General features: G+C 43.6%; 1 protein-coding gene across 1 annotated transcript in view; it reads left to right on the top strand.

Annotated features, from left to right (window-relative positions):
- The window catches only part of LOC139314899 (myomegalin-like), a 115,351-nt gene that overhangs the window by 1,316 nt on the left and 94,636 nt on the right, over positions 1–19,399 (top strand). The window contains exon 2 of the mRNA XM_070940881.1: positions 3,259–3,604. Coding sequence (XP_070796982.1) covers positions 3,259–3,604 — 346 coding nt within the window. The remainder of the gene's footprint in view (positions 1–3,258; positions 3,605–19,399) is intronic.

Raw genomic sequence — 19,399 nt, 5'->3', positions numbered from 1 at the left:
AACAACAACAAAAAATCATCTATCCATCATCTCTTGCCTGCTTCATTACTTTAATTGTTATGCTTTTTTTACTTGCCTCCTGAATTCCTCTCTTAAATCTTTGTCTCTGTCTCTGTCTGCTTCTTGGATGTTTAATCTAGGTATTTAAGTAATCCCAGAGGTTGTCAAAAACCCCTTTACATCAGTGGTGGGATTCAATTTTTTCCACTACCGGTTCTGTGGGCATAGCTCAGTTGGCCACACCCACACTGAGTGGGTGAGGCCAACTCAACATCACTCATGGCGGACTTCCGGTTGGCTCCGCGAGCCTCGTTGACGCTCCTCCATGGGTGCCCGATCCCCGGCACCGTAAAAGCCGCCAGAACAGCCGAAAAACAGCTGTCTGGGCTTGGAAACCCTCTCCCTGGGCAAAGGGGAGAGAGAAGAGCCGACAGGCGGAGGTAGAGCCCCCCAAGTGCCCAATTTAAACTGAAAATGGCCTCAAAACCTGTAAAGACCGTTCCTATTAAAGGAACTGGGAGCACTGGAAGCTCCCCAGCTCATACTCCTAGATTGCAAGCCTCTGCCCCTCCAACAGACCCACAGACTTTAACATTTGAGATGATACAAGAAGCCCTACAAGTCACACAAAATAAAATTGCTACTGTGATTAATGAAAAAATTAATGAAACTAATGAAAAAATTAATGAAACTAATGAAAAAATACAGGCTGTTTCAGAGGAGATTTTAACTTGGAATCGGCAAATTAGAGAAGACATATTATTGGCATTTAAATGTTTGGCAGGTGATATTGAAATGGTGGATGATAAAGTTGAAGAAATTAAGCCATCTATGGAAATTTTGGATAATAAATTAGCAGAGACTCAGAACAGACTTGAAAGGGCTGAAGTTGATGTAACGATGTTACAATATAGAGATATGGAATTTGCCTTAAGATTCAGAGGGGTGAAGGAGAATAAACAAGAGAATTTGAAAGAAATGATGTCAGAGGCATTGGCACAGTTACTGGGGGAGATGAAAACTGAGCTGGGCTGGCAGATTGACAAGGCATATCGTGTCAACTCTTGGGTTGCCAGACAGAAACACTTACCAAGATACATTGTAATATATTTTACTACAAGGAGATTACGTAACAAAATTTTCTCGCCTCCTTCTCGTGTTTGCTCTGTGTGTATGAGGCCAAGAAGGAAGAGAGAAGCAGCCACATTGAATGCTGCAGCAGAAAGAAGCCAAACCTTTTCTGCCTCCCTTTGCAGCGGAGCCACTCTGAAGGCACTCTGTGGCCTGCCCCTTCATGGTACCTCCCTCCCCCCCCCATTAAAGTACCTTAAAGACTGTGGTGGTTGCCTTCTGAGCAGCTTCGCTGCAATGCCATCCCTCTGGCACAGCAGGCCATGAGGCGATTAGCTGGGCTGTGTGGCGAAGGCAACATATATAGGGCTGGGGTGGACAGGGCAAGTGGTGAGCAGTGAGCAGGTAACTGGGTGAGTGTGGGCCGGGCCAACCAGAGGTGATATTTACTGGTTCGGCGAACCAATTCAAATTGCCGCTACTGGTTTGCCTGAACCAGTCCGAACCAGTCAAATACCACCTCTGCTTTATGTTCCCTTTACAGATTCAAACTTCTAGTATAACATTCAAGTATCTCTTTAATTGAATAGCTTCCTCATTTTCATATTTGGGTCTCAGTAGTCATAGGGTAGCTAAAAGTAATCCAAGGGGCATTTTCACTGTTCTTCATATAGGTATTCCCAGATTTGTAATTTTTCTTTTCGTCAGAAGGTGGCACTTAAATTTCAATTTACTAGTCCATCGACCATCATCATTTTGGTTATAAAACAGTTATAAAAGTAGAATAAGTTTTGTAAGTAAATAATTCCAGCATTTAAAATGCCTTCCCAGTACCACGTCTTCCAAATTTAGGAGTCCATTTTAGCCATTTTTGACATAAGATTGCCAGATTTAAAAATTCTATTTAAACATTTCATGGAAAAGTCTTTTTATAATGCTACTATCAAGCATTGTACATTAGGCTTATCAAATTTCTTGTTTCTGATCAGATTGCATTTCACAATGCTTCAAGTATATAATGGCTTATTTAGTTCTATAGAATATCTATTCTATTATTAATAGAATAGATATTAGTAAAAATTATACCTTTATAGCAAAAAAAAAGAAGTAAGTAATCCATGGAAAATGGGGTGGGTAGGAGTATGTGGGATCTAAGATGCTAGCAAAGCAGGCCCAGTCTGTGGAAACCCAGTGGGGCAGATGGGGTGACGGAAGCAATTGTGGGGACCCCAAGAGAGCATGAGGTATCTCAGTGGATTGGGGGAGGCTTGGATGGTCTGCTCCAGCATTAGGCCCCACATGCTGTTCCCCAGCCTGAGATACCTCATGTACATTTAAAGACCTGTGCATTCGATTAACAAATTCATTGGGGAAAGCAGGGAATGATCATGTTCATTTAACGTAATTCAATCAAATGTATTCCCAGGTTACAAATGTAATTGGCAGGCTCTATTACATTTGTAACTAGAGGATTACCTGTATAATGAGAGTGAGGAGGGTCTCAGGGAAGTCCTGCCTTAGCATCACATGAGTCCTGTGTCATGCCCACCCAGTCACATGACCACCCAGCCATGCCTACCCAGCCGGTCATTAGGGCAGAGAACCGATTGTTAAATTATTTGAATCCCACAACTGCATATGGCCATCAGGATGCTGCAATGGTCATGTGAAAAATCGTTATTAGTAACTTTTTTCAGTGATGTAATTTTGAACAGTCACTAAATGAACTACTGTAAGTTGAGGACTACGTGTATTGTGACATAGGAATTTCAATAGCACAGTACATATAATAGTTGCCTGACTTATAGAAAATCACTTGTTTGAGATCTGGCAGAAATGAGTTTTATTTTTGTTGTTTATTTACTATTTTTCTTTTCCCAATTTATCCACTTTTCAGCTGAGCTTTTCTTTTTAACTCTTCTTTTTTTAAGAAGCATGTAGTAAAATACATTGCTCAAGGAGATAAAAATAATAATTAAGAACAAATAAGCTTATTTCTGTCAGGTTTCTAACTGGTGACATTCTACATTTTTGAGTAAAACAATCTTCAAACTGATTGAGTCTCAAAATACTTTTTCGGTCATTAGTGGGGGCGCGATAACTGAAGAAGTGTGTGTAAGCTGAATAACCACCAGGTGGGTGTTAAATAATATTTCATTCTGAATGTTAATCTCTGTATTTCAACAGGAAGGCCCTGCTTAGTCTATGTCTAGAGAATGCAGAACTCAAAGAACAAATTGGAGAAGCAAAGTTGTCAGAAGTTTGGGAGAAAGAGGATGAAAAGGAAGACTTGAGGCAAGGTATCAAGAAACTGCAAGAGAGACTGCACACTTCAGAGATTGTGATTGACCTCCTTAAAGAACAATTGACTCTGAAAAACCAAGAATGCAAAGGCGCCATCATTCACCAGAGGACAGCTAACACAGCTCTGATAAATAAGCAAGAGCAGTGCACTTTCCAAGCTGTCCGTGACCATTCACCTTTGTCGCACTGCCCACCCAGTCAAATTATGGGCAGCCCAGAAGAAATCCAGGTATCATCAGAGTTTAAAGAAATTGATTAAACCAACACCTGCCCTCATTAATTAATAATGCCTATTCACCAGTGGTTAAATCCAATTTTTTTTACTACCAGTTATGTGGGCATGGCTTGGTGGGCGTGGTTTGGTGGGCGTGGCAGGGGAAGGATACTGCAAAATCTCCATTCCCACCCCACTCCAGGGGAAGGATACTGCAAAATCCCCATTCCCTCCCCACTCCTGGGGGAAGGATATTGCAAAATCTCCATTCTTACCCCATTCTGGGGCCAGCCAGAGGTGGTATTTGCCAGCTCTTCGAACTATTCAAAATTTCCGCTACCGGTTCTCCAGAACCTGTCAGAACCTGCTGAATTTCACCCCTGCTATTCACCTATGGGTCATACTACCCTTTGGTCATCTATATTAGAAAAGTCTAAGCTTTGTCCTCTGTGAATTAGGTTCCAGCTGCTACTCATAGTCCAAAACTATACATACATACATACATACACACACACACACACACACACACACACACACATATAAAGAGGCAAGACATGTTAAGAATTAATTGAAAGATGGGAGGAAGGGCTTTTAGGACACCAACACAGTTGCAAATTCATCTGCATACTCCAAGCAAGGGCACAGAGCCATGTTTTTATGGCTTTCCAGAAGGCTGGAAGAGTGGGGACCTGCCTCACCTCTGGTGAGAGCGTGTTCCACTAGGCAGAGGCAATGGGAGAAAAAGCTCTCTTCCTAGAATCTGCCAGTCAGAATTCTTTGGCTGATGGGGATCCACAACATACTGTCAGTATATAAGGGCTCCTGAATTGGAATAGACATGGTAACAGGTCAAATATAATAATTACTGTTTAACATACATTGCTACTTTGTTCTTACATATATATATCCCTTGTCCTCATTTACATATTTGTCTAAATATTATCCAGTATCAATTCTACAAACCCTAAATATTTTTTTGTTCCAACTCCTTTTCTCCTTTCTAACCATTGGTATACTTTGTTCCAGATTTTATAGTATTCTATCTCGTCCTTGTTTTTCAGTTCTAGTGTCAGCCTGTCCATTTCTGCACATCAAGATTTTCTTTATTATTTCTTCTTCCGGGGGTGGTCATGTTCCTCCTTTTTCCAATATTGTGCATAAACCAACCTAGCTGCTGTTATAACATGCAGCATTAAGTATATCAATTCTTTGCTATATTTCTCTTTTGTGATTCCTAATAGGAATAATTCTAGTTTCAGATCTATGTTTTGGTCTAATAGCTCCTCCAACCATGTCTTAATCTGGCATCAAACCTCCCTGGCTTTTTTACATAACCACCACATGTAATAGAAAGATCCTGACACTAAATTGCATTTCCAACATTGTAATGATAAGTTCCTGTTTTTTGCTAATCTTGTGGGTGGGAGGTGCCACCTATAGAACATTTTATACAAATTTTCTTTGTACGCAGTGGCTAACATTAGTTTCCTGTTTCTCTCCCATAAATCCTGCCAATTATCCATATCAATATTATAACCAAAATTTTGGGCCCACATTACCATTGTTTCCTTCACTTGTTCTTCCGCCGTTTTATATTCCAATAGATATTGATAAATTTTCTTTATCACCTTTTCATCCGTTCCTAATAAGATTTATCTAGCGCCGTTAATTCTTTCTTAATACCCCGTTCCTTTTGATCCTTCATATAGCATGATTTGATTTGTAGGTATGCCCACCATTCCAATTCTACCTCTTCATTTTACAGTTCTTTTCTAGATTTTAGTTCCCCTCTTTCATTTAAAATCTCCTTGTATGTAACTACTTTTCCCAGGTGGACAAAGTTTGGGTGTACCAACACCTCTAATGTAGAGAGCCAGACAGGAATTTCCAAATAGTTTTGTTACTTTACTTTTGTCCAAACTTCAAGAATAGCTCATCTGACATGAAGCCTTTGGAAGTACTGGTGTGCTTTATGTCTGCCATCCCACAAGAATGCATGCCATCCTATTTGCATATCATATCCTTCCAATGTTAGTAACCTCCTATTCTTTAAATGTATCCATTCTTTCGCCCATGTTAGTGCGGCAGCTTGATAATATTTTTCCCAATCTGGTAATCCAAATCCTCCTCTCTCTTTGTCTTCTTGTAATAATTTTAGTTTAATTCTAGGCCTTTTCCCCTTCCAAATAAATTTAGACATTATTTTATCCAGATTTCTAAAGTATTTTTTTATCTGATTTTATGGGTATGTTCTGGAATAGAAACAATATTTTTGGCAGAATGTTCATTTTTACTGTTGCAATTCTCCCCATCAGGAAGAGTTACAACTTTTCCGATCTTTCCAAATCAGCCTTAATTTGATCATTTAATTTGTTGTAATTGTCCTCTTTGTTATACATCTTACCGTTAATAGTATTCCTAAATATTTCATTTTTTTTCACTATTTGGAGACTTATTCTCCCATCAATTCCTTTTTCTGTGTTTTGGACATATTTTTAACTATCATTTTGGTTTTTTCTTTATTTACCCTCAACCCAGATACTTGCCCATAGTCACCCAGTACTTCCCTAAGCTGCTAACCAGATTGTAGTGGCTTTTCTATGATAAACACAAGATCATCTGCAAAAGCTTGCAATTTATAAACTTCTTTCTTAATTTCCAGTCCCTTAATTTTTCTTTCCGAATTATTCTTGTTAATACCTCTAGAGTTAATAGTGGCAATAATGGGCACCCTTATCTCGTACCTTTCTGAATCTTAAAACTTTGTGTTGTTTCCTCATTTACTATGACTCTGGCCTTTTGATTGGAGTATATTGCTTTAAATACATTTATAAAATTTTCCCCGAATTCCCTGTATTTTACCTGTTTCAATATAAAATCCCAATTCACATTATCAAAAGCTTTTTGAGCATCTAAAAATATCAATGCCACTTGGGTCTCACTGTGCACTCTGTGTCAGGTTCCAAATCAGGATGGGAAAGGAAACACCAGACAACAATGTGGAGGTTGTAGTAAAGTTTTACCTTCTGTGCGATTTGGCACACTGCAACAATCACCCAGTGCAGTTTCAGTGAAATATTGTCAGCTCTAACCCTACGTGCTCCCATCACTGTTTTTAAACCCAGTGTGCCCCACCCTGCTACTCCACCCCAAACCCTAGCACTGATTGGAGGGTTCCAGTTGCTTCCCCTGGCTGGTAATTAGTTGTGGGTAGCCCAGGGACGTTGGGTTTGGTAAGCCCTCATTAATGTTGGCTAAGGTAGCCGGCTTGGTATCTGCCCAGGCGTGGCTCTGTCCGTCGCTCAGCTGAGGGGTGGCAATGCGTCCAACAGTGCCGAAGAAACGGAGACCCCGAGAATAGTGGTCAGAAGAGGAAGCAGGCGGCGTTAAGGAAAGAGTGTCAGTGCAGGAACAAGGGCAGCATGATTTGTTTGTCTCCGTCCCCTCTGGAATGACAGCCCCAGTGAAGTGGGGCTGACATGCGGCCCCCCTACCATGTGGCTGGCTGGAAGACAAAAGGAGAGAGGGTTACAGACCCTGTCCACCCCCCCCTCTGGGTTTTGTTGGGTTCTTCTTGTAGAATCTAGCCACCAGTCGATCTGCTGCTACATTTTGGTGTGGAACCCAAGAGGCTTCTGCTACCAAATATCCCTTTCAGAGTACAAGGTACTGAAGGTGGCCCCTACATCGCCAAGCATCCAACATCTCCTCCACCTCGTAATGTGGTTCTCCGCCTACATCCACAGGTGGAGGTGGAGGAGGTGGGCTTCCCCGTAACCTAGAGCTCTCCACTGGACGTAGGAGACTACTGTGGAAAACTGGGTGGGTTTTACCTAATAAAGGGGGTACCTTAATTGTACAGTGACAGGGTTGATAATTTTAACTATTGGAAATGGCCCAATATATTTGGGGGCAAGTTTCTTGCCTGACACCTTAATGTTTAAGTACTTAGTGGAAAGGTAGACTCTCTGTCCTACATGGAAAGGTGGTTGTGGCATCGTTTCCTATCCGCTTGGCTTTTGTACTTTTCTGCTGTGTTTTGCAGGGCATCTCTGACATGTCCCCAGACCGTTGTCATTTGTGTCACCCATTCCTGTAAACCTAACGCTTCATGTTCTGGGTGGGGGCACTCGGGACGAATTCAACCCGAGGCAATATAGAACGGGGTATACCCGGTGCTACTATGCACGGTATTATTGTATGCAACTTCGGCGAAAGGCATTAAGTCTGCCCAGTCGACTTGTTGGTGTTTGACGTAGCACTGGATATACTGCTCTACCATTGTGTTGGTCCTCTTGGCCGCTCTATTAGTAGAAGAATGGAAGGCAGAGCTAAGACCTTGTGAGGACCCTATCATCGCTAAAAATTTCCTCCAGATTTTGCTGTGAATTGTACCCCACGATCGGAGATAATCCTCCGGGGTACTCCATGGAGGTGATATATGTTGGTTAGGAACAGCTTGGCTAACTTTCTAGCTGAAGGTAGTCCTGGGCAAGCCACAAAATGGGCTTGCTTCGAAAAAAGGTCAATTACTGTCCATATTACTGTGTTACCCTGGCTTTCAGGTAAGTCCACGATGAAGTCCATGGCTATCTCCTCCCAGGGCCTTACAGGAGAAACCACTGGCTGTAAGAGGCCTGGAGGTTTGCCGGGCCATTTCTTCATTGTGGTACATGTCACGCAACTCAACTCCGTACACAGTCTTCCACATTCTTTTTTAGCTGGGGCCACCAGAATTGATGGTTCATCAGGTGCAAAGTTTTTAGGAATCCGAAATGTCTGGCTGTATGGACATCATGACACCTCAAGTCATAGACTGCGCGGAACATATACTTTGGATCCTTTCCATGCCAGACCAGCCCTATGGTTTAGGATTTTCTCATTAGCCTGATACCATTCATCAGACAGAAGTGCTTTCTGAATGTCCTGAGTAAAGCCTGTAGCCTGTGTTGTCATATGGGCCGCATAGGAAAGTTGTTGGGTAGGCTGTTCCCCCGGCTGTCAGGTTTCGGTTCTATCTTAAAATAAGTTTCATTTTCAAGCGCAGTCTCTAATGAATCATTTTTTATTAAGAACAGAAATAAGCCGACATCCCTGATTCTAATTGCAGCCAAACTGGCCCCTCCTTCCAACCCCCTCCTCTTCCGCTCTCCAACCCCAATGTCCCATTGGCCAACATGCATATCCATCTCTACATCCCGGCACGTTCTTTTCACAGGAATGTAGCCCCCCCTCCTCATCTCCCAGGAAACCCTATCTGTACACACACAAAACTAGGTAAAAGTTCATCTCAGCAATAAATCAAGCTCCTGCTTCATCTTGTTATGTCAGCGCTGGAAGAGAGCCTAATTTGGAACGCTGACATCCGGCCCCTCTCCCTTCACTTCTGCGACATCACCTATCCCATAGGGAAAACACATTAAGATTAGTCTCATCAGTCCCTCCCTGACTGTGCACCCCCCCCTCCCGGCTTTCCCGGGTGGTCTGCATGGAATCTTGCTATAAGGCGATCAGCTTGGATGTTTGCGCTCTTCACCCAGGAAGCCTCTGACAATGGGTAACCCTTCCATTTAATTAAGTACTGAAGGCGCCCCCTGTGCCATCTTGAATCAAGAATCCGCTGCACTTCGTAGTGCGTTTGGCCCCCAACAACCAGGGGCCCAGGGGGCTCACGTGGTGTCAGCCTTAAAGTAGACCCCACTACAGGTTTTAGAAGGCTACTGTGAAAAACGGGGTGAATTTTCCCCAAAAGCCGTGGCAACTGCAATTGCACTGTAACGGGGTTGATTATGAATGTTTTCGGGATGATGGCCTGTACCACCTGTTCCTGTTCACTGGAATATTGAGGCTTACGGGATAAGGCATCAGCCAGGATGTTCTTTCCTGCAGGGATGTATTTCAGGTTGAAATTAAACCGCCAGAAATACATAGCCTATCTAACCTGCTTGGGCTAGAGCCTACATGGGGTTTGAAGGACTTCCAGATTCTTGTGGTCGGTCCGGACCTCGAATGGTAACCCTCCCCTTCTAGCAGATGTCGCCATGTTAACAATGCCCACTGAACTACAAATGCCTCCTTCTCCCAGATGGCCCATCTGCGTTCGGTATCACTTAATTTTCAGGACATGTAAGCACACGGTTGTAATTTCCCTTGGTCATTGACTTTCAAAAGAACCGCTGCCACAGCTACATCACTGGCATCAGCCTGTATCACGAATGGCTTGGCCGGATCTGGATGCTTCAACACCGGTTCTCTTGCAAACAACAATTTTAATGCTTTAAATGCTTGTTGACATGCACCATCCCACTGTATTGGACGTCCTGGATGTGGCCTGCTGACTAGATGTTTGGTCTTTAAGAGATTGGTTAATGGAAGGGCAACTTTTGCAAAGGACAGGATAAAGTGGCGGTAAAAGTTTCCAAACCCCAAGAAGCTTTGCAGCTGTTTTCTTGTGCTTGGGGCTTGCCAATCCAATTCCGCCTGTACCTTCGCGGGGTCCATCTCTACCCTCTTTGAGGATATACGGAAGCCTAAATAATCCAATTGAGACTTATGAAATTCGCATTTGGATAGTTTTACATATAGTTCAGCTTCCAATAGCTTCTTTAAGACCTGGTGTATCAATGTGACGTGCTCCTCTAGAGTTTTGGTGTATATCAGAATGTCATCCAGGTACACAAGAATGCCGTTATAAAAATGATCTTGTAATACTTTATTAATGAGCTGCATAAATACAACAGGCGCTCCCTGTAACCCGAATGGCATTACCTTAAACTGGTAACTACCGAGAGGGTAATTAAAAGCTGTCTTCCATTTGTCACCAGGCTTAATTCTAATTCTATAGTAGGCCTCCCATAGGTCCAACTTTGTAAAAACTCTCCCCTCCGCTAACCGGGCCAGCATGTCTTTCATTAAAGGAAGTGGATACAGGTGCTCTATGCACACTGCGTTGAGTCCACAAAAATCAACACAGAGGCAGAGGCCTCTGTCTTTCTGCTCTTGAAAGAGAACTGGAGCCGCCACTTTGGATCTGGCCGGCTCTATGAATCCCCTTTTTAGGTTTTTCCCTATATATGTCCTCATCTCCATCAACTCCTGCAGAGTCATCGAGTACATTTTAGGTTTAGGCAAAACCGCCCCTGGAATGAACTCAATAGCACAATCAGTGGTGCGATGAGGAGGCAGTGTGTCACATTCCTGTTTGCTGAACACCTCTTTGAGATCATCATACACTCTAGGGTAATCTATCAGCTCTTCAGCTGCTCTACTCCTTCCAACCCTTCTGGGTGGTTCTCATGGGGAGGTGGATCAGATCCCACTCCTATTCTCAGGTGTCTGCAACCTCCCCCCCACCAAATAGTTGGGCCCCATTTATCGAGCCAAGCGAGGCCCAGTACGACCTCTTCCATTATGTTGGAATCTTATGCACTCTTGATGAGGCCCCACTTCCAGAGTGAGTTGCTCGGTAATATGTGTTGCCAGTTGGTCACCTAATAAGGACTCGTCCATCTGCTCGAAGTGGATGGGACACTTTAAAGGCTTTAGTCCCACCCCTATTTCATTTGATGTGGTCCTACTTATTAGGCACTGGGTGCACCCTGAATCCACTAGGGCTTTGCATTCCCTACGCCTTCCCACGATCAGGACCACAGGAATGAGGAAGGGTTTGATAGCCTTGCTTACCATAGGATCGGCCTCCCCCTCATCATCACTTTCACTGGCCGTCTCTCCTTCAGTTGGGTTATCGGTGCCAGGGGTCGGTGGACTTGCCTGTTGCGCCCTTCGGGACTTCTCCAGGGCCTTTCATATGCTTTTTCTTGCTGTACCTTGTTTAGGTTTTGGTGTTTCAATGGGAGTCTTAAGTCCTGTATTTGAGCATTCAATCGCCTGATGTCCTGGTTTTCCGCACCTGTAACATGTCATTGAGGTACGTGAAGATCCGCTCTTAGTGAGTGGGGTCATAGAAGGAGGTGATGTTGACAACTGCGGTGTTCGACCTGCCTGTACGGGTCGTTTTGGTGATCATCATCCCTTTACAGACCACCCTACCTGTGTCCAGTCCTCCCTCCTGAATTCTATGTCTATTTCTGTGGCTGCCTGAATCCATGCCCCCAAACGTGGTGTGCAGGCCATGGGTCACACAGGCCTGCCTCAAGGTATGATCTAATCCGGCCTTAAATTGGTGGACCAACAACCTCTCCAGCCAGCCTCTCATGTTCCCCGCCAACCGCCGGAACTCCCGTACATATTCGACCACTGGCCTGCCATGTTGCGGGGCCGCCAACAGATCTCCTTCCGCTTGTTGTATACTGGTGTTATCCTCGAAGTGGATAAGCTTATATCCCCCAGCTCTCCAGCATGTTTACGGTACAGTCCAGCAACCCATTCAGCCACCTCACCTTCCATGACTCCCGCCACAGCCATCACCATAGCTGGGAGGTGTATAGATGTGCGTATCTGTCCAAGTGGTCTATCACCTGTCCCATGAACAAGGTCATCTTCTCAGCACTGCCATCGAAGGAAGCTTTCACAGTAGGTGGATCCCACCTCCCTAGTGGCCCCTGCCCAGGACCTCCTACTGATCAGGACTGGATCGGGATCCGGTGTTCTTGCCCCAGAGGCTTAGCAATACCTAAATAAGCATATGACACTCGCTAATTAGCTGCAGGAAGATCTGCCGGTGGTCTATGGGCTGTCGGCCTGCTTCTTACTGCATTATATCCCTGGTCTATTCCACCTGCTGGTAAGTGGAGGGAGGGCACTTTCCACCCTCCTTCTGTCTGGGGCCCCCTTTCTCCTTTATTCTGCCATCAAAGATCTTCTTAATGAGATTCTTCTCCCAAAATCACTTACTTCAGGTCATTGAAGTCAATTTACACCAGGATTTGTCACTCAGTGGTCCTGCTAGTTTCTTCGCCTGTCTCATCCAGCTGTCAGTTCTTCACAGCTGCCATTGCAGGCTGTCTTCTTCCCCAGCCGATCTCTTAAGGGCTTCTCCTGTTTCCCCAATCTGAACCGCCATCCAGGAATCAGCTGCCAGGACACCCCACTCTTCCGTTCCTCCTCCACGGAACCTATGACTCCAAAAAGCCAATCGGATGGCTGGAAGTGGCTGTGCTTCCATGGAGAGCCATTTCACACACCCGTTCGGCTCGGCATCTAGCTCCCCCCCCCCCCGTTTCAGCTGTTTTTGAGTACAAACCAGAACAGGACTTAAGGATGGAAGCTCTTAAAGCCTCTTTGGTTTCAAAAGAAAGCAAGCACCATTTTAGAAAAATGAGGAGAAAGTCCTGAGGTGAGGCCCAAGGAGCAGAGACAGAACAGCAACAGACAGCATGTCTGCAGAGACTATGTCTACAGAGACCAGAAAAACAGAAGAGACCACATTACAGCCTAGCAAAGATTTTCTACAAAGAAAGCAGCAGAATGGCAGTGTCTTGTCTGTAGTGATAAGACTCATTTGAAGATGGACAGGCTGCTGTTGCAAAAGTTAGCTATTGTAATAGCCGAGACAAATGGTTAATAGACAGTGGGGCTAGTCAAATAATTGTTAATAATTCTAAATTGGTTTTCAGAATTAATCCAGCTAGAGGAGCTGCAGTAGCCTTGGCAAATGGCCAGAAGGCTAAAGTCATTGGAAAAGGCAGTGTGGTGAAATATCTGGAGGAAATGTTTAGTAACATATTAGGTGTGCCTGAAATGGAGCATAATTTACTGAGTGTCTCTAAACTAGACCAAAAAGAGTTTGAGACCACATTTGTAAATGGGAAGTGTCTCATAAAGAGAAATGGGAATTTATGTGCACAGGGCATAAAGCAGGATAATCTTTATGTGTTGCAGGGACAAAAGGTTCAATGTGCCCAAACATTTGGAAACATTTGGATTCATGTGTTCATCTCTTGCATAGAAAGCTTGGCCATGCCAGCTTCAGAGTTTTGCAAAAGGTGCAACAGTTTGGAGAAGAGTTAAACTTAAAAGGGTGTAAGGCATACTTGGACTGTGCACAGGGGTGGGATTCTACCAGTTCGGACCGGTTCAGGTGAACCGGTAGCTTCAACAATCAGCTGGGAGTGAACCGGTTCGCTCCAACAATCAGGTCAGCCTGCCCACCCACTTTACTTACCTTTATCTTCTCAGCTGATTGGTGCGGCATAGCGGATTGCTATGCCTCAGTTGTTACTCCCAAGTGGTAACACAGAAGATTAGTATTTGTAAAACTGTGTACATACGTGCAGTGTGCCTTAGGTGCATGCATGCAATTACCGAACCAGTTGTTAAACTGGCAGAATCCCACCACTGACTGTGCAGTATGTAAATCATCAAAGTCCAAGGTATTCCCAGTCATGAAAAGTAGCACAAGGCAGACAGCAAAAGTTCTAGAGCTGGTACATGCAGATTTGGTTGGGCCAATGCAAGCCAGTTTGGGAGGAGCGAAGTATGCGCTGGTCATTGTAGATGACTACAGCAGGTTTGGGTTCTGCTATTTACTAAAGAGTAAAACAGAGGTGCTACAGAAATTTAAGCAATGGGTAAGCTTTGAAGAAAGGCGATATAAACAACAGGTATGTCAGCTGAGGTTCAGAATTCATGTCAGCAAGTTTTCAATAGTAGTTGGGACATTAGAAATAAAACACAGATGCACAAATCCGTACACAGCAGCTGAGAATGACATGGTTGAGAGACAGAATGGTGTTTTACAAACAATGAAGGGCTCACTGCTGGAGGATTCTGGTCTGAGCATATTGGGGTGAAGCCATGTTGACTGCTAATTATTTAATCAATAGGCTGTGGAGCTCCTCTATTAATAATACTCCATATGCTGTGCTATATGGGAGAAAGTCATCTCTGGCATATTTAAGGGTTTTTTGGAAGCAATGCATGGGTGCATATTCCAAAAGCAATCAGGAGGAAAGGTCAACCAAAGGCTAGAAAACTCAGGTTCACAGGCTATGAGCCTGGCTCAAAGAGCTATCCTTTTAGCAATGGGAGCAAAAGAATAATGATTTGCAGGTCTGCTAGCTTTGCAGAGCAAAATTGGAACAGAATTGATGCCAATTTTTGGAGTGATCCACTTAGTGAGGGTGAGCCACTTAGTGATGGTAACTTACTTAGTGACAGTGTCAGCGTTCAGGGAGGAGAAACTGAAGGAGAGCAAGAAAAGGAGTCAGGAGAAGATAATGACTTGGATATGAAGCAAGAGCAATGGAATAAGGAGATTCCACCTGACAAGTATTCTCCTGGTGAGGTTAAGGTGTGTAATGTGTGGTATGAGCTGTTGTGGCCGGCAGAGCTGGCAGCAGATTCAGTCAGTGAGGAGGTTGGAGAGGAACGTGGGCCAGTCTGGAGTCTGGGGAAGACTTGGACGATGGCTTTGAGTCGGAGGCAGAGAGGGGGCCAAGGCCATCTGGTAGTTCTTTGCTGCCTCCAGAGTCTCCGGAGTCTGACATCAGCGAGGCAGAAGAACAGCGTGAGCCTATCCCCAGTTTGTGCATGCATAGAGCTGCCAGGAGACAGGAACAATTAAGAAACAGGGTTGACTTGTGAGTAAGGTTGGAGATGATTGGCCCCTCACATAAGACATAAAAAAGAAGCGAATGGGACGTGAGCTTTTGCAGGAAGCAATTAGTTCAACTGGCCAATTCAAGATTTGAAAATTCTGTTTGTGACTCTGTGCCAAGTTTGGCCTTGCCCTGCATCTGGAAATTAGCTTTTTGGCAGCGTTCCATGTGAGATAGGTGGGTGTTGATAACCTTCCTCTGAAAGACTGTTTATCAAGCCTTGTGGACTGTAAATGAAAATAATTTATGTATGAATTAAAGAGGTTTGCTGGGACTAAGTTTGTGCTGCTTAATTTCTAAGGAAGCCTAGGTCAGAACATGAGTCAAGAAACTATCAGGAAATATTGGCATTACCCAAAATTGAACAAGTAAAATGGAAAGAAGCAATGGACAAAGAAATGAAATCCATGGGTGAACATAAAGTGTTCACATCTATGACTTTGCCACAAGGTTGCAAAGCAGTAGGATGTAAATGGGTGTACAAAAAGAAAGTACTGCCCAACAATGAGGTACAATATAAGGCAAGATTAGTGGCACAAGATTTTTCACAAAGGATAAATGTGCACTATGATGAGGTATTTGCGCTAACTGTAAAGAGTGAACGCATAAGGTTGGCACTAGCATTGGCAGTGGCACATGGACATAAAATTTGGCATTTTGATATAATCTCAGCATTCCTCAATGCAGAATTAGAGGAAGACATTTACATGGTTCAAGCACCAGGTTATGAAAGTAAAAAAGGCTAGCACTGTATATAAATTGAACAAGGCCATTTATGGGCTGAAGCAGTCAGCCAGAAATTGGAATATCTGTTTAGAAACTGCATTGAAGGGTCTTGGGTTCAAGAGTTGCAAGGCTGATGGTGGCATATATACTGGAAAGTTACAAGGTGGGGATTGTCAATTATTAGCATTTGTGGATTATCTTTGTTTCATTGCAAAGGATTTGCCACAGGTAAAAGAATTTACTAATCAATTAGAGAAAAAAAAATTGAATTAAAAGATTTGGGAGAAATAAAAAACTATCTCAGTATAGAGATACAAAAAACTGAGAAAGGTGATTATGTTCTCAGTCAAAGAAGGAAAATTGAACAGTTGTTGGAGAGATACAACAATGACGGATTGTAATTCTGCTCCAAAACCTATGAGCACAAATTTTTCTAACAGTTTGGGTGAGGACAAAAGTGAAGCCTGTGATCAAGAGATATATCAGTCAGCGATAGGGAGCTTATTATATCTGTCACAGTAGTCCAAACCAGACATAGCTTGTGCAGTAAGCATCTTAAGTCGCTTTACTGCTGCACCAGCACAATTTCATTGGATGGGTATAAAAAGGATTATCAGGTATTTGAAGGGAACTGTGAACTTCAAATATAGGTCTCTGAAGAATTGAAATTAAAATGTTATGTTGATAGTGATTATGCCAATGATGTAAAAATCAGAAAGTCTAATTCTGGGATTGTGATATTGTTTGGAGGGACTTTAATTGGTTGGAAGTCCAGAAAACAAACAACTTTAGCCATTTCTACGGCAGAGGCAGAATTTATTGCTCTGTCTGAGCTTTGCTCAGAGATAGCTTGGTATGTACAGCTGTTAAAAGATTTAAACGTAAAAGTACCTGAAACTGTAATGGTGTTTGAGGATAATGCTGCTTGCGTTAAAATGGCACAGGTGACAGAGTAAAGAATAGAAGCAAGTATGTGGATATTAAATACTATAATGTAAAAGAAGCCATCAAATGTAAATTAATTAACTTATTTCACTGTTCTTCAGAGGACAATCTATGAGATATAATGACCAAGCTATTGGGTGGAGTGCACCATGGGAAGAATATTAAGTTATTTGGTTTTATGTCTATTCCAGTCATGAAGGGAGAAGTGTCAGTGTATAAGGGTTGATGAATTGGAATAGACATGGAAACAAGTCAGCCAATGGGGAGTGTTTGGTGACCCAGAAGGCACGGAGCCTAGGCATGGCTTAGGTTCACTGATTTGTATATATATATGAATGCTTCTGTGATTCTATAGCTTCTGTGATTATTGATTCTGTACTTCTGGATTCTGAGTTCTGGTTCTGGCTTCTGCTGTATGGTATTATATATAAAGAAGTTTCTTATATAAATGAATCCTGCTGAATTATTTACTTGTGTGCTGGTTGGATTGCTGCAAACTCTAACACATACCTACTCTGCCTGACCTGGGCTGATGTAATGGGATGAAGACAACTGTAAGTAACCTGGCCCCATTCCATTTGGGCTTTAAAGGTTATAACCAGAGGTGGGATTCAGGTGGTTCTCATCAGTTCACAGTTCGGAGAACCGGCTGATTATACCGCTTCCCCATGGCCTAATGCGTGACCCCTCCCCCAAGCCCAGCCCACTTGCCTGCCTTCCACGGGGCCCAGTCCACTTGCCTGCCTTCCCTGCAGCCTCCCACGTGGCCCACATGGTCCAGCCTGCTTGTCTGCCTTCCACATGGCTCCCGTAGCCCAGCCCACTTGCCTGCCTTCCCTGCAGCCTCCCACATGGCCCCCATGGCCGAGCCCACTTGCCTGCCTTCCCTGCAGCCTCCCATGGTCCAGCCCGCTTGTCTGCCTTCCACATGGCCCCTGTTACATGTGGAGAACTGTTTGTTAATTTTCTGTGCAGTTCGGAAAACTGGTTGTTGGGAGAAATCTCCTTCCAACAGCCTTTTGGTTTTTTCCACTTTACAGGGCTAATCCTGTCAGGAAGGCAGGAAGAGTGCCTGTGTGTTGTTTCTAGCCTAATCCTTATCTTTACAGAAACCACTTCTCCGGTTAAGCCTTGTTAACATTGTAACAGCTAATGGTTCTTATAAAAACCATATAATTTAGCATCTTTTTCATATCTAGATTGTATTTGCAGCTGTGTATACCAAACCATATCAATCCCCTGTTTTTCCAATTCTTGTTTCTGTTAATTCAGCTTTTTCTTCTACTTTTTGTATTCATTGCTCATTTTTCTCCATGATCTCTTGAAAATTTTTTAATTTCTCTTCTACTTTCTCCATTCTTTAATCTATTTTACCTACCTTCAAATCCTCATGAAGAGCTTGTATCATAGTCTTTAATTCTAATTGCATAGTATTAGCTTTTTCTTGTTCTGTCATAGCATCCAATGTTCTCTGACCAGCAGGGCTAGAGGTTGTAGAAGAGGACGCTGAATATAGTGCTGATGTTGTTTTCTTCATCTTGTAATGTCTTAATATTTGTAATCCACCAAATATAAGTCGTTGTAATTCCAACCCAGTTTATAATCCAAATATAGATCCACAACAAAAAGGAGGCAAAAAAGAAAAAGAAAAAACAAAAAGAAAAGAAAAGAAAGAAAAAAAAACCCAAAAAGCTTTGTAATTCAAATTCAACTCTCAGGGTTTTTCTTATTTCTTTTCTTCAGGTTCTTCTTATCTTAATCCAAATTGCCTCAGGGAGAGGAAAAATAAAATTTGTCATCCAAAACGGCTCACCTGGCCCCAAAAATACAGTTATCCTATTTTTTATATTCAAAAAAGAGAGTTCACAGCTCTACCACACAAAAAAAAAGAGAAGAAGACAGATAACAGCCACTAAAATACTTCCATCAGTACGCTGATGATACTCAGCTGTACATCTCCACCCAGACCACCCCAATGATGCCCTTGACATGATGTCCCGGTGCCTGGAGGCTGTGCGGATCTGGATGGGGAGAAACAGGCTCAGACTCAACCTTTCCAAGACCAAGTGGCTGTGGTTTCCGGTGTCCCGGTATAGCCAGCTGGCTCCATCGCTGACTATTGGGGGCGAGAACTTGGCCCCCTCAGAGAGGGCTCGTAACTTGGGTACTCCTGGATGCACGGCTGTCTTTAGAAGATCATATGACGGTTGTGGCCAGGGGAGCTTTTTATCAGGTTCACCTGATTCACCAGTTGCGTCCCTTTCTGGACCGGGATGCCTTGCACACGGTCACTCATGCCCTTGTCACGTCACGTCTGGACTACTGTAATGCTCTCTACATGGGGCTCCCCTTGAAGAGCACTCAGAGGCACCAACTGGTCCAGAATGTGGCCGCGCAGGTGATTATGGGGGCGACCCGTCGCACCCATGTGACACCTCTCCTATGCGAGCTGCACTGGCTCCAGGTGCAATTCAAGGTGCTGGTTACCACCTTTAAAGCACTCCATGGCTTAGGACCTGGGTATGTACAAGACCGCCTTCTGCCACCGATAGCCTCCCACCGGCCAATACGCTCCCACAGA

This window comes from Pituophis catenifer, unplaced genomic scaffold, assembly GCF_029215685.1.
Source record: "Pituophis catenifer annectens isolate HBS135680 unplaced genomic scaffold, rPitCat1.0.hap2 SCAF_3, whole genome shotgun sequence".
Lineage (NCBI taxonomy): Eukaryota > Metazoa > Chordata > Lepidosauria > Squamata > Colubridae > Pituophis > Pituophis catenifer.
Note: the sequence above shows the minus strand (reverse complement) of the source record. Positions and strands in the feature narration are given on the sequence as shown.